General features: G+C 35.6%; 1 protein-coding gene across 1 annotated transcript; it reads right to left on the bottom strand.

Annotated features, from left to right (window-relative positions):
- Positions 1–3,411: 3,411 nt before the first annotated feature.
- Positions 3,412–12,301, bottom strand: LOC147405886 (biotin carboxyl carrier protein of acetyl-CoA carboxylase 1, chloroplastic-like). The gene is made up of 7 exons (XM_086433766.1): positions 11,709–12,301; positions 8,504–8,557; positions 8,238–8,404; positions 7,442–7,748; positions 6,989–7,060; positions 3,696–3,761; positions 3,412–3,590 (listed from the first exon to the last, which is right to left on the bottom strand). Exons 1-7 carry the CDS (start codon positions 11,874–11,876, stop codon positions 3,567–3,569), a joined length of 858 nt encoding a protein of 285 aa, XP_086289892.1. The 5' UTR covers positions 11,877–12,301; the 3' UTR covers positions 3,412–3,566.
- Between the last annotated feature and the right edge of the window lie 572 nt (positions 12,302–12,873).

Here is a 12,873-nt window from a genome sequence, read left to right as displayed (position 1 = left end):
TTTTTATGGGGTTAGAAGTTTTAGAATGGGCTGATTTTTGGTGATGATGAGCTCCTCACCGTAGAGATCACCCTACACTTTACCCTACGTTTTACAAAACGTGTTTTGTCTTACATGGGTTAGAAGTTTTGGAATGGGCTGATTTTTGGTGAGGATGATCTCTACGATTAGAAGATCATCCTCACAAAAACTCAGTCCATTCCGAAATTTCTAACTCCATGTTTACAAGTTAAAAAATTGTGGACCGACCATTTATTGTAAATCATTTTTTATGGGGTTAGAAGTTTTGGAATGAGCTGATTTTTGGTGAGGATGATCTCCTCACCATAGAGATCATCCTCACAAAAAATCAGCCTATTCCAAAACTTCTAACCCATGTCGGACAAAACACGTTTGGTAAAGCGTAGGGTGGTGAACGGGACCCTATATATTATATATAGATATGAAAAAATGAAAAAATCTTGATCACATTTGGAGTGTCGAGTTCACCACTTTTTATTGTCTATTTTAATGTTTTGTTATGAAAACATTGTCGAACTCGACTATAATTAAATGTTGAACTAGACAATAAAAAGTGGTGTTATGAAAACATTGTCGAACTCGACTATAATTAAATGTTGAACTAGACAATAAAAAGTGGTGAACTTGACACTGAAATGTGAACTAGATTTTTTGATTTTTGATTTTTTTCTACTTCGATACTTGGTAAATTTCGTCGAAACATTCAAAATGCATGTACATAGTTGCAAATCAAAAGTTACGATGTAATCATAAAAAAATTTAGAATCCCATAATGAAATATCAAAAAGAGAAAAAAAAAATCTAAATGGTCTAAATTAAGAGAATAACATTCTCCATTTGTCATTCATGATCAAAGATCGTCGGAAATGAGTACAATCTCCATTTGAAAACCTAAGTTAAGAAGAAGAGAAAATGGTAGTTTGACTATTTCAGAGACATTATAAGCATGAGATGAGGTTTAGGGGCAATTAAGAAAGAAAGAGCCTGACTCTCTCAAGGTCATTCGTGGGAGGTTCATAACTATTCGATTAACAACACGAATCTCGAGCTTCTTTGCCACATCTCTTCCAATAATTCTAAATCAAGAAGAGCCCCAACGACCTGGATTTTTCTTTCCAAATCTACGATTCCTGAACTTGTTCACGTTAGGGAGTCAATTGAGTATGCCACTTGGCAAATCATATTATAAGGACTCTTTTTGAGTCGTGATAATATGACTCGTCAGGTGGCATACTCAATCGAACCCCTTGACGTGACAAGTTTGAGAATCGTAGATTTAAACGCTTCGGGATACACAATTGCACTTTTCATTAAAAAGTGTATCTCGAGGGAATCATGTATCCCGAGGCATTTTAGATCCATGATTCCGGAACTTGTCCACATCAGGGACTTGATCGAGTATGCCACCTAGTGAGTCATATTATTAGGGCTCTTTTTCTTTTCACTCAAAACCCTAAACACTATTTGAATAATGATCAAACTCTCTCCCACGAAGGATTGTGGTTCAGGATGAGTTTTGAAACCATGTTCCTCCCTCTCCATCGTAATGAATAATGATCAAACTCCAACCGATGACTCAGACGACTGACATGTTCTCTAAGGTCATCTCTCTCTCTCTCTCTCTCTCTCATGTATTAATGAGTGTGATATGCAATTCAGTTCACATTGTTCACTTGCTACCTACTGTCAATGTGAACTCCTTTGAAGTAGAAGATCATGAGATTTTTTAATAGAAAATTTTAGGATTTTCAACAAAAGATTAAGGCGATGTTTAGAATGAGGTTAAATAAATCAAAATTAGTTTGGTTAAGTCGAAGAGCTTGAAAATAACGGGTTTTAATAGGAAAATTATTGATTTTTTGTTAAAGGTTAAAAATGTATTTAAGTTATTTTTTAGTTTATGAAAGTAGATCGATGTCAAAGGTCATCAATTTGAAATCAAAAGGTATCTCAAATATTCACCAATTTGATAGAGGAGATGTTTCAATAATCCAAAAAATTGACGAGATAGGAGCATTAAGGTAAAGGGGCATGTCATCAATTTGAAAAAAATCAAGACATAGAAGGGTGTTTAATCACCCAAATGATAGATGACTTTTGTTGACCGGGTCAAATCGTTAAAAAATAATTATATATTTTATTAACAAGTGTAATTACTAAATTACTCTTCATCTCTCTCTTCATTTTCAATTTCAACCACACTATTTGCATTTCTTCCAGACCCTAAATCACAAGAACAAGTAAAAAAAACCCCAAAAATTAATCCGCTACCAAATCTATGAAGGGCAAGTTTTAGATCTGATTCGAATCAAATATTCATTATCGAGCATCAACTTCATCTGTAGTAGTATCTATTGAGTCATGACAAGGAGCTTTATTAAAGTCTTTAATGGCTTCAATCACGATTGTAATCATTATCTGGTTCGTTCCAGTATCAAGAGGAGTGTCAGAAGAAGAAATGGCAGTTGCTAGCCATACTGAGAAAGGATTTCACCCTCACGAAGGGTCTTTGGGCTGGTGTTGCCATGATTGCAAAGCCACCTACAACAACCCTCATTAGAAGAGAGAGAGATGAAGGGTGCTTTGGTAATTATACAAATCTAAGGGCGTTTGAATCATTTGATGGTCTCAATTAACAACGAACTGTATCATTAACGATTTGACATGACCAAGTCAAAGGGCAGACCTCATTTGTATTTCGTGGGTGGTATTACTAATTTATAACAGGGTAAGACTAAATTACCCTTTTAAATTTGGGAGTTTAGTGACACCCCATTTCCCAAGACTTCACCCAAGCAGAAAAAATGATCTTTTTTTTTAATGAAAGATCTCATGGTAAAGTTTGACATTCTCCACAATTTTAAATTTTCAAAAAACACCCTCATTTTTATTTTTATTTTCATTTTCGTCTTTGAGAACAAAAAAAAAAAAGTATGGGCAATTTAGTATTTGGATGATAAATTTGTAAATATCAAAAATGTCAAATGATATTTTAGTTTTTGTCCAAAAATTGCTGTTTGGAAAATGACTAAGATTTCTGATATTTAAAAAATCTCATCTAACAACTGTGAAAGTTTTTTGATATTTACAAAAATATAATCAGATAAGTACCAAAATACCTCACCTTTTACTTAAAAAAATAAAAAAAATAAATTGAGGACTAGTTTCAAAAATCCAAAATTGTGGAAAATATTAATGTCCCCCCTGAGGTCATGTTTACAAGTGTGGGGTCCTTTGACTCAAAACTTTTCAATCATTCGGTGAACATATTCAAGAATCAAAATTTGGCTTTCTACAGTGACTACAACAGGGAATATCCGACCAGCCAGACCTAAACATGCAAAACAACTTGAAAAACAATTGTCCACATGTGTGAGTGCGTGAGATGTATTTCCAAAAATATAAATTTAGTTATATTATGCAATACCTTTGTTAAATAACTAATACAGATAAGAAAATAAAATTATAATTCAAACAAAGTTAAACCTCAGAAGAGGGCAAATTACTTTGTTTACATGTTACATTACCACAAGGTTTTCCCTACTTCATGGTTCAATGACCAATAGAAGCTGCAAAGAGAAAATAAGAAGATCCAATAAATCATAGAAAGAACAGAAAAGAATATCGACGATTTGTGTATGAGAGAGAGAGAGAGAGAGAGAGAGAGAGAGTACCGTATCCATGCTAACTGGTTTCCCATCTTCTGCGAGTATCTCAACAATGGTTCCTGACTGATCAGCCTGACGAGAAAAGAAAAAAAAAACATATTGGTGGGATTAAATCACTGATCATGTTCATCCAACATCATTGAAATTGATGTTGTTGCATGTCTGTAAGTACATTGCACATGCATAGTTAACAAATTCTTTGCTCAAGAAATAAAGTTGATTGTTAATATTCCTTGTCAAGTTATAATGCTCTATCAAGAACTTAAATTATGGCCTTAATAGTACATTTGTGGCATTGATTCCCAAAAAAGTGGGGGCGGTTGATTTGAGTGATTTTAGGCCTATAAGTCTAGTGGGATCGGTGTACAAGATTATTTCTAAGGTTTTGGCAAACAGGTTGAAAGAAGTTGTGAAGCATTTAATTGGCTATGAGCAAGGTGCATTCATCAAGGGAAGACAGATTTTGGATGGAGTGTTAATGGCAAATGAGTGTTTAGATTCTAGGATTAAGGATAAGAAGGAGGGGCTCTTAGGAAAAATTGACATGCAAAAGGCTTACGATCATGTGAGTTGGGACTTTTTGGAGTATATGTTGGGGAGGATGGGGTTCGGGCCTAAGTGGATTGGGTGGATTATGAAGTGTGTAACTTCGGTATCCTTTTCGATCCTTGTCAATGGTAGTCCGGCGGGGTACTTTAGGAGCTCCAGGGGTTTGAGACAGGGGGATCCGTTATCCCCATTTTTATTTCTTATTGTGACTGAGGCCTTGGGGAAACTGTTCAGAAGGGGGGTTGAGATAGGGAGGTTATCGGGTTTTAGAGTGAACATTGAGGGTCCTTTGATTTCGCATTTGCAATTTGCTGATGACACCATAGTGTTCCTAGATCCTTCTAGAGAACAAGTTAGAACTCTTAGGGTTTTATTATGTTGTTTTGAAGCAATTTCTGGATTACATGTCAACTTTCAGAAAAGCAAGGTGTTTGGGGTTGGAGAGGTGTCTAACCTTCAAGTTTTAGCGGCTACCCTTGGGTGCAGTAGTGATTCGCTCCCTTCATCCTATTTAGGCTTACCGTTAGGCGCACCGTATCGGAGTAAGAACATTTGGGAAGGAGTGATAGAGAAAATGGAAAAGAAGTTGAATTCGTGGAAGGCTAAATATCTCTCCAAAGGGGGTAAGGTGACTTTGATCAAAAGTACTTTAACAAGTATCCCAATTTACTTCTTATCCCTGTTTACGTTGCCCAAGGAGGTGGAAGTGAAGATTGAGAGACTTATGAAGAACTTTTTGTGGAATGATAAGAATGGTGGTAAAAAATATCATTTAGTGAAATGGAAGATGGTTTGCACTCCAAAGAAGAATGGGGGTTTGGGGATTAGAGGGATCAGGGTAACGAATAAAGCTCTCCTAGGCAAGTGGCTTTGGAGATTTGGTGAAGAAAGAGACAACTTGTGGAGGAGAGTGGTTCAGGCTAAATATGGAGAAAAGACTTATGGTTGGTATAGTGACGAGGCCAGAGGAACCTATGGGTGTAGTGTGTGGAAAGGTATTATGAAGGGTGTTCATGAGTTTGATAGGGAGATTAGATTTAAGGTTGGCTCGGGGGACAATGTGAGATTTTGGGAGGATTGGTGGTGTGGTACTTCACCTTTGTCTACTCAATTTCCATCCTTGTACTCTTGCTCGTTGAAAAAAAATAATCCGGTTAGGCAGTGTTTGATTCGGGACGGGAACACAGATTCTTGGGACCTGGGATTTAGGAGAAACTTCAATGATTGGGAATTGACGGAGGTTACATCTCTTTTAGGTCTCCTTTATTTGATTCGACTCAGAGAGAATGAGCAGGACAGGAGAGAATGGTTCAAGGCCAAGGATAAGAAGTTTTCTGTCAAATCCTTCTATAAATGTTTGCTTCCGCCTAGCGAGATTTCTTTTTCCCCATCTATAATTTGGTCCGCTTTTATTCCTTCTAAGGTGTCTTTCTTTGTTTGGCTTGCCTGTTTGGGTAGAATTCTCACTTTGGATAGCTTGATCAGACGGGGGTGGGTCACTCCGAATTTTTGTTTTCTTTGTTCGAGAGATGGGGAGTCGGTTAATCATATTCTTATTCATTGTTCCTTCTCTAGGGTTATTTGGATGTTCTTTTTATCCCGTTTCCAGGTGGATTGGGTCGTTCCTTTATCTTTTTTTAATCTTTTGGAGGGGTGGAGTTTCAATATATTCTCTTCTAGAAAGAGGCATCTTTGGGCTATCCTTCCTTCAGCTATTGCTTGGGGTCTTTGGAAAGAGCGCAACAACAGGGTTTTCCATAATAAGGAGAGCTCGCCCCACACAGTGATTTTAGAGATTATTGGGCTTCTGTTTTTGTGGTCCAAGATGAGCAAAGATTTTGAGGATGTGTGCTACCGTGATTTCTTATTTAATTGGGAGAACATTTGTGATTAGCTTACACCTGTGTAGTTAATTTCTTTTGATCTTTTGTTGTTTCGCTTGTTGTTTTGTTGGGGGCTACCTCAGCCTCCTTCTCTTTGTTTCATTAATAAAAGTTTATACTTATCAAAAAAAAAGAACTTAAATTATGGAAAATGATTTCACACAAGTTTTAATTTTCAGACTCAATAGAGTTTCAGAACTTGTATGAAACAGTCAAACACTCAACTAAGTTTTAATAGACTCAAGGCTGCTCCAAGTCTCAACTGGAACTTGTTTTCCTTCATTTCAACTATTAAGTTTTCAGTTCTTGAACAAGCTGCACGTATATATAAACATGCATGCAAACTTCAAGACATCATTCAATGAAAGAATTAATAATGCCCTAACATCACTCTTAACAGAAGGCCAAGACACAATTTGCACTTATCTAAAAATCCAAGGAAAGAAGTGTCAAACTACGAAACATGGAAAACATATTTCATCACATAAGAGCACCCCAATGTAATTATGGTCTGTTTCATTGTCTTACAATATGAACTACAGCTAAAAAAATTTAGTGACGGATGAAACTAGTTTTTCTTAATTATATAAGAGTCAGAGAGTAATGTACTGATTCTAATCTAATCACATGCCTCTCCCCTTATTGCACAATAGAACATAATAGATTTTGAGTTTTCCTTCTAGAGACAAGTGATCACTCCCTCAGAAATAAAATAAAGTTCCTGAAGTTTTGGTGCAACCCTAAAGATGCATTGAATGCTGATAAGATACTACTAAAACCCTTTCTAGAAAGTATTTCCCTCATTTAGTTAAGCTTTTATTTCTGCAGTACTCTTCTCCTACATCAGAGATAAAATGTGATACTTACTTCAATGTCATTCATCAGCTTCATGGCCTCAATGATGCAAACTACCTGACCTTTCTGGACCTTATCGCCCACCTGAAGAAACACTGTACATACTAAGTGAAAGATAAATGATATGTTGTATGAATTTACTAGAGTTTGCCCGGTGCCTATGGCACAGGCATCCTGTTTGGGGTTAAAAGGGTCAAAGAGGAAATATAGTAAAATTGGAGGGATATTATTGAAAAAGGGGGAGGCGAGGAAAGACATTAAAGTTGAAGGGAGTGAACACAAAGGGCAAGAAAGTGGGGTAGTGTAGACCCCACTCCCTTATAACTGGAGTAGGGTTATTATACCCCACAAAACTGTAGCTAGAGAGGGATCCACCAGTGTGTTTCATCATATAGATTTAACATAAACCCATGCTTCGTCCTTCTACAAATCTATACATAAGACATGCATACGAGACACTTTTACCTTCACAAATGGTGGTTCCCCAGGTGCAGGACACCGATAAAAGGTTCCTGCCATGGGGGATTGCAAAGGTGGGTGTGACGACTTGCTCATCTTTGCCGGGGCAGGTGGAGCCGAAGCTGGTGCTGGGAGAGCAGGGGCCGCGGCAGGTGATGATTGAGATGGAAGCATTGATTGAGGAGAGGGCGGTTGCATCATAAAAACGGGAGCTAAAGTTTCTGGCTGTGGCAAAGCTTCCTTTTTCCTTATAACGATCTCACAATCTAGATGCTTTAGCTCCAGTTCCGCAATATCTCTTGAATCCACAAGCCTGTCCAGATAAAGGAATGTTACCCCCCTAAGAAGTGGTTTCCAATCTTGAATCGTGTTCAACTCTAAAAAAGAGAGGTGCTATTGGCACCCTAAGTCTTATTACACCCCAATTAAAAAATTAAAAAATTAAAAAATAAAGTGAATGGTTGAGAATAAATAAAAGTTGGGATGCCAATAGTATCTCTCTCTCTCTCTTTCTCTTCATTTTTTTTTTGTTAGATTTCTATTTTTAGGTTTAGGATTTTATATGATCCTAATTCTAACTGTAAACGACTACTGAAATTGTTTGAATGAGTGTTATAATGTTTTCTAATGTTAATTAATAACCTGAGGCAAATCTTTGTAATGGTCGAATTGTGTGTTTTAATCTTTAATTGGGTTGTGATAAATAATTTAAGAAATTGGGATGTAATATGTAAAAGTTGGGGTGCCAATAGCGGCTCTCGTAAAAAAAAATAAGATTATTAAATAAGTAGTTTACACTTACTTGACAAGGTCTGCCACTTGAGTCATGAATGCTGAGATGGAGGATGTATCGGAAACTTCATTTTGGACATCTGGTTTTTTTACAGGCTTATTATTTTCTCCCGGTGATGGGAACTCCAACTTGGTCAGGGGCACCATTGCAGAATTTGAAGAGTTCTTGGAAGCAACCTATTATGTAGAAAACAGGATCAATAAAAGTTAAAGATTATGCACCATAGAAGGATAAACAAAAACAAAAAAGACTCTAAATTGTGGTGAGCAGCATACCTCATTACGCTGGGCCCAAACCTTCCAAATGGAAGATTGGCTCCGGGTAGGCCCCTGCAAACGGCGTAATATAGTATTTAAAAGTCGGGAATATAAAAGATCTAGCTAAAGCATTCTTGTATTGCATGTCAAGTAAGTCTTTACTGATACAGATATCAACAACATATGAGATTAGCAGATAACTTTGCATATCTGATAACTACTAGAATTTTGAGAGTTTTTCAACAAAGTGATACAAAGACCTAAAAGTGTAATGGAAGAGGCTACAAAGCTTTAAATTGTTCCACCATCTTGTTCTTCGATAGACTAACAGAGTATATGGAACTGGATTTGATGAAATGGCAGGAAAGAATCTGTTTGACTGACCCCGGATAGCTTGAACAATACTTGAATGGTGATGAGTCGTATGCAATAACAAAACAGCACATTAACACCTAAGATGTGAATGTTGGATCATTGGAAAGTGATATAAGGGTAATATTTCAATGTGAAATGAGTATTAAACCCCTCAAATTGAGATATGAGTATTGGACTGACTTTTTGTGAGAATAACTACCATCATTAACAGATCACACTAAAAAAATCCATAACTCAATTTTCAACACTAAGAACTGGAGTTCAAGTTGGGCTTAAATTGAATAGTCAATAGTTTATCAAAGTTTTAGTAAAGTTAGAATCCTATATTATCTAAAAATGATCTTATTATTGGTGAGAAAGACTTCCACAATCAGGAGATTATGCTCACATACAGTCAGCTCCAAATGAAACACCATGTGAGCCTCACGATGGTGTTGCCATTTAGTGGGGTGTTAACTCAATTGCCCAGCTGTACACATCATGTATGTGCTATTTTTACACAAAATGCTGAAAAATGTCTATTAAAATAAATGGTCATGGTCTGCTAAACCCTGCGCTTAACAAAAAAAATGCTAACAAATGCAATTATGTGAATATATGTACACGGATAACTCATTGTTACATACATATGGGTGTTCACGTTTTTTCCTACATGGGTTAGAAGTTTCAGAATGGGCTGATTTTTGGTGAGGATGATCTCCATGTTTATGAGTTGAAGAATTGTGGACCATCCATTTTTTGTAAACCACTTTTGATGGGGTTAGAAGTTTCGGAATGGGCTGATTTTTGGTGAGGATGATCTCCTCATCATAGAGATCATCTTCACCAAAAATCAGTCCATTCCAAAACTTCTAACCTATGTAGGACAAAACATGTTGGCCAAATAGTTGGCACCCGAATGGCTCCCTATATATATAGGGTAGTGTTCGGCGGACAATCTTAGGGGGGCAACATTGGGAGACAAAATTTGTCCTATATGGCATAAAAGTTTCGAATTGGACTGATTTTTTGTGAGGGTGATCTCTATGGTGAGAAGATCATCCTTGCAAAACATCAACCCAATCAGAAACTTCTCACCTCGTCAAAAGTGATTTACAAATTAACGATAAAAATTGATGGTCGATAATTCTTCAACTTTGTAAACCACTTCTGATGGGGCTAGAAGTTTCAGATTGGGCTGATTTTTTTTCATATAAAATAGAGACAATGATCACAAAGACTTCTTTTTTGAAAATATGTACCAAAAAGTCTTTTCTAAAAAAATAAGGACTCTCTAGTACTCTTTTTTTCAAATATTACTCTAAAAAGGATTTTTGAAGCGCAAATACAGTGACTACCCTTTGAACCATTTTTGAGGGTTAAGGAAATGTGTTTATTTGATAATATTTTGAGTACTCCTATGTTTTAAAATTAATGAAAAGCCCCTTGACTATGGTCATCTCTTATAGAACAATGAAAAAAAAAATCCTTGTTTTCTCTTCCAAAAACTAACCATCAAGTTGATTTGATCTATGTATGTTAAAGTTATTACAATATATAAATAATTTTCAACAATTAAAACATAATTTTGAAACTCGACTTGAATGTTCATCAAATTGATTCAACTAAAAAATTAGCAAGTCAACTTAAATGAGTAAAATAAAATTATATTGAATTTACGAATAACTTTTAATAAATAAAAATATTTATTTTTTATTTCTCACAAAAATATTAATAACCAAATAAATTTGTCAAGTTCTTTATTTGACTTGGTATATACTTTTAGATCAAACCACTTTGTAAAGTTGTTACAAGGGTATTTCAGGTATTTTTCTTAAAATAATCTTCAAAAGATCCTTAATAGGTTAATATTTTATTAAGTGGGACTTAAATGGTTCGTATAGTTTATTATGGGACTATTCTGTACCTATTCTCAATAAAGAGTCCTTCACGGTCATTGTCCCTATAAAATAACCTTTAAATGTACATTTGCATGTGTATTGAAAAGTTAAAATAGTTACCCCATAGATGTAGATTCAAGTTTATACTACAAGACACAGATACTGTGTCAACTGTCAATGTCCAACACTCGTATGAAATGTCAAAGACACTGACTCCCCATAATCCCAATATGCTTATACATCTCTATCTATTCCAATTGCTTGGAAATGAATTTTAGATCATTTTAGATTCATATTAAGTGTATAATGTTAAAGAAAGTGCTTTAAGGAAACTAATATAAATTAAAAATCAAATAAATGATAAATTTAAAAAATACTCCTCAACAAACTACTTGAGGATATGAATTGGTGTCCAGCACTGAAATATAACAAGAATATTACATTAATACTAGATACCCAATCTACCATTACACAAAATATACAAGTTCACCATTTCGCACAAACAATTAACTGGCCAACGTGCACTGAAACCTCAACCAATAACAAGAGAAGACCCAAAAGTAGTGTAGCTTGTGTTATAGAAGCATGGCAATCAGTGAGTGTTCCTTGCAAACATACTGACCAAATATTAGTCCATTCTGACATTACTAACTTAATGAAAAGTTGATCTGAACTGGACAATCCAATTAAACCATTGTTACCATAAATAAACAAACTTTTCATGTGTAATCGATAAAAAAATCCATATGGATAGTGATGTAGGAATGAATGATTCTTTGCAATGATGATCATCATGGAAAGTGCATATAGGAGTTTCCAACTACCCGGGTGTAAGGTGTACCGGAGTAGCATTATCCATAGATTGCTAACTATTTAGCTAAATTATAACAATCCAAATCATTGATAATTGATTAAACTAAGATTTTCACAAGAAATTGAATGATGAACCGAATAAACAACCAACTAACCTCAAATCTCGAAAATGCAGGCTGATGATCTAGCAACGAAGGCTTTGATTTCAAAACTGATTGAAATGAAATCTTCGACTGCTGCAGCGTCTTTGGTTCCCGATTCCAAGATCCAGATGGATTTAATGTGGAGGAGGACTTAGGGTAAGGAACAGAGTAGGAGGCCATTGATGTAGCAAATAGAACACTTGAGATTTGAAGAAAATCAAAATGAAACACTCACCCAAAAACAATTACGAATTCGGATTCCAAATAAATAAAAACCCTAAAAAAAATCTGAATTCAAACCGGAAGTAAGTTAAGATAAGAAGAGCAGATTCAAATCAGAGAAAGAAATTGAAGAAATCAAAGACAGGAAACGAGAGAACGGAACTGAATTGGGAGAATATGAAAGGAGGAGAAAAAAATTGTGATCTGCAGAGATGAAATGGAGATAGAGTTTTAAGAGACATTTTTTTTCCCCTCAATTTGTAGGAGAAGGGGCGATGAAATCGAAGAGAAATAACTGAGAAAACTATAGAAAAAGAGAGAGAGAGAGGAGTTCAATGAAAAATTCCCTCCAAACGGTTACCTGCTCCTGGAAAGACAGGTCATCCACTCCACCAAGTGAGCCAAAGTATGGTTTTAAAACTCGTCCGAGACCGAGACGTGTCGCCCGAGTTAACTCGGTATCAGAGCTGAACGAGACCAACTCACAAAGTGATTTTTTTGACCGAGTTTTACATCTCATGTACAATTTTTCGACTTATCTCACGAGACGTCTCAAACATATCGGAAAACTCGTCCGAGACGACTCGGTATCGGCGCTGAACGAGACGAGACGCGATTCCGAGTTTAAAAACCATGAGCCAAACTCGTAAAACTAGGTAATAATAAATGAAATTCTATTGGCACACCAACTTAATTTGATATTAAAAGAAGTGAAAATTTTCGATAAAATAGACAAAATTTGATATTTTTTTTCCAAAATAGTACTAATCATTTTAATTCCAAAAACGGTAAATTACCGTTTTCAGAATTACAATATTTTGGCCAAAGTGGGAAAAAAAAAATCTCCGCTCCATTTTAATTTCAGTAAAATAGTTAAAAGCAGTTCCACTTTATAAAGAATAAGTTTTCCCCCCACTTTAACCTAGATGTTTTAATTCTGGAAACGGAAATTTAA

This window comes from Akebia trifoliata, chromosome 3, assembly GCF_017979445.1.
Source record: "Akebia trifoliata isolate Shusen 1 chromosome 3, ASM1797944v1, whole genome shotgun sequence".
NCBI lineage: Eukaryota > Viridiplantae > Streptophyta > Magnoliopsida > Ranunculales > Lardizabalaceae > Akebia > Akebia trifoliata.
This window is presented reverse-complemented; position numbering and strand designations above follow the sequence as displayed.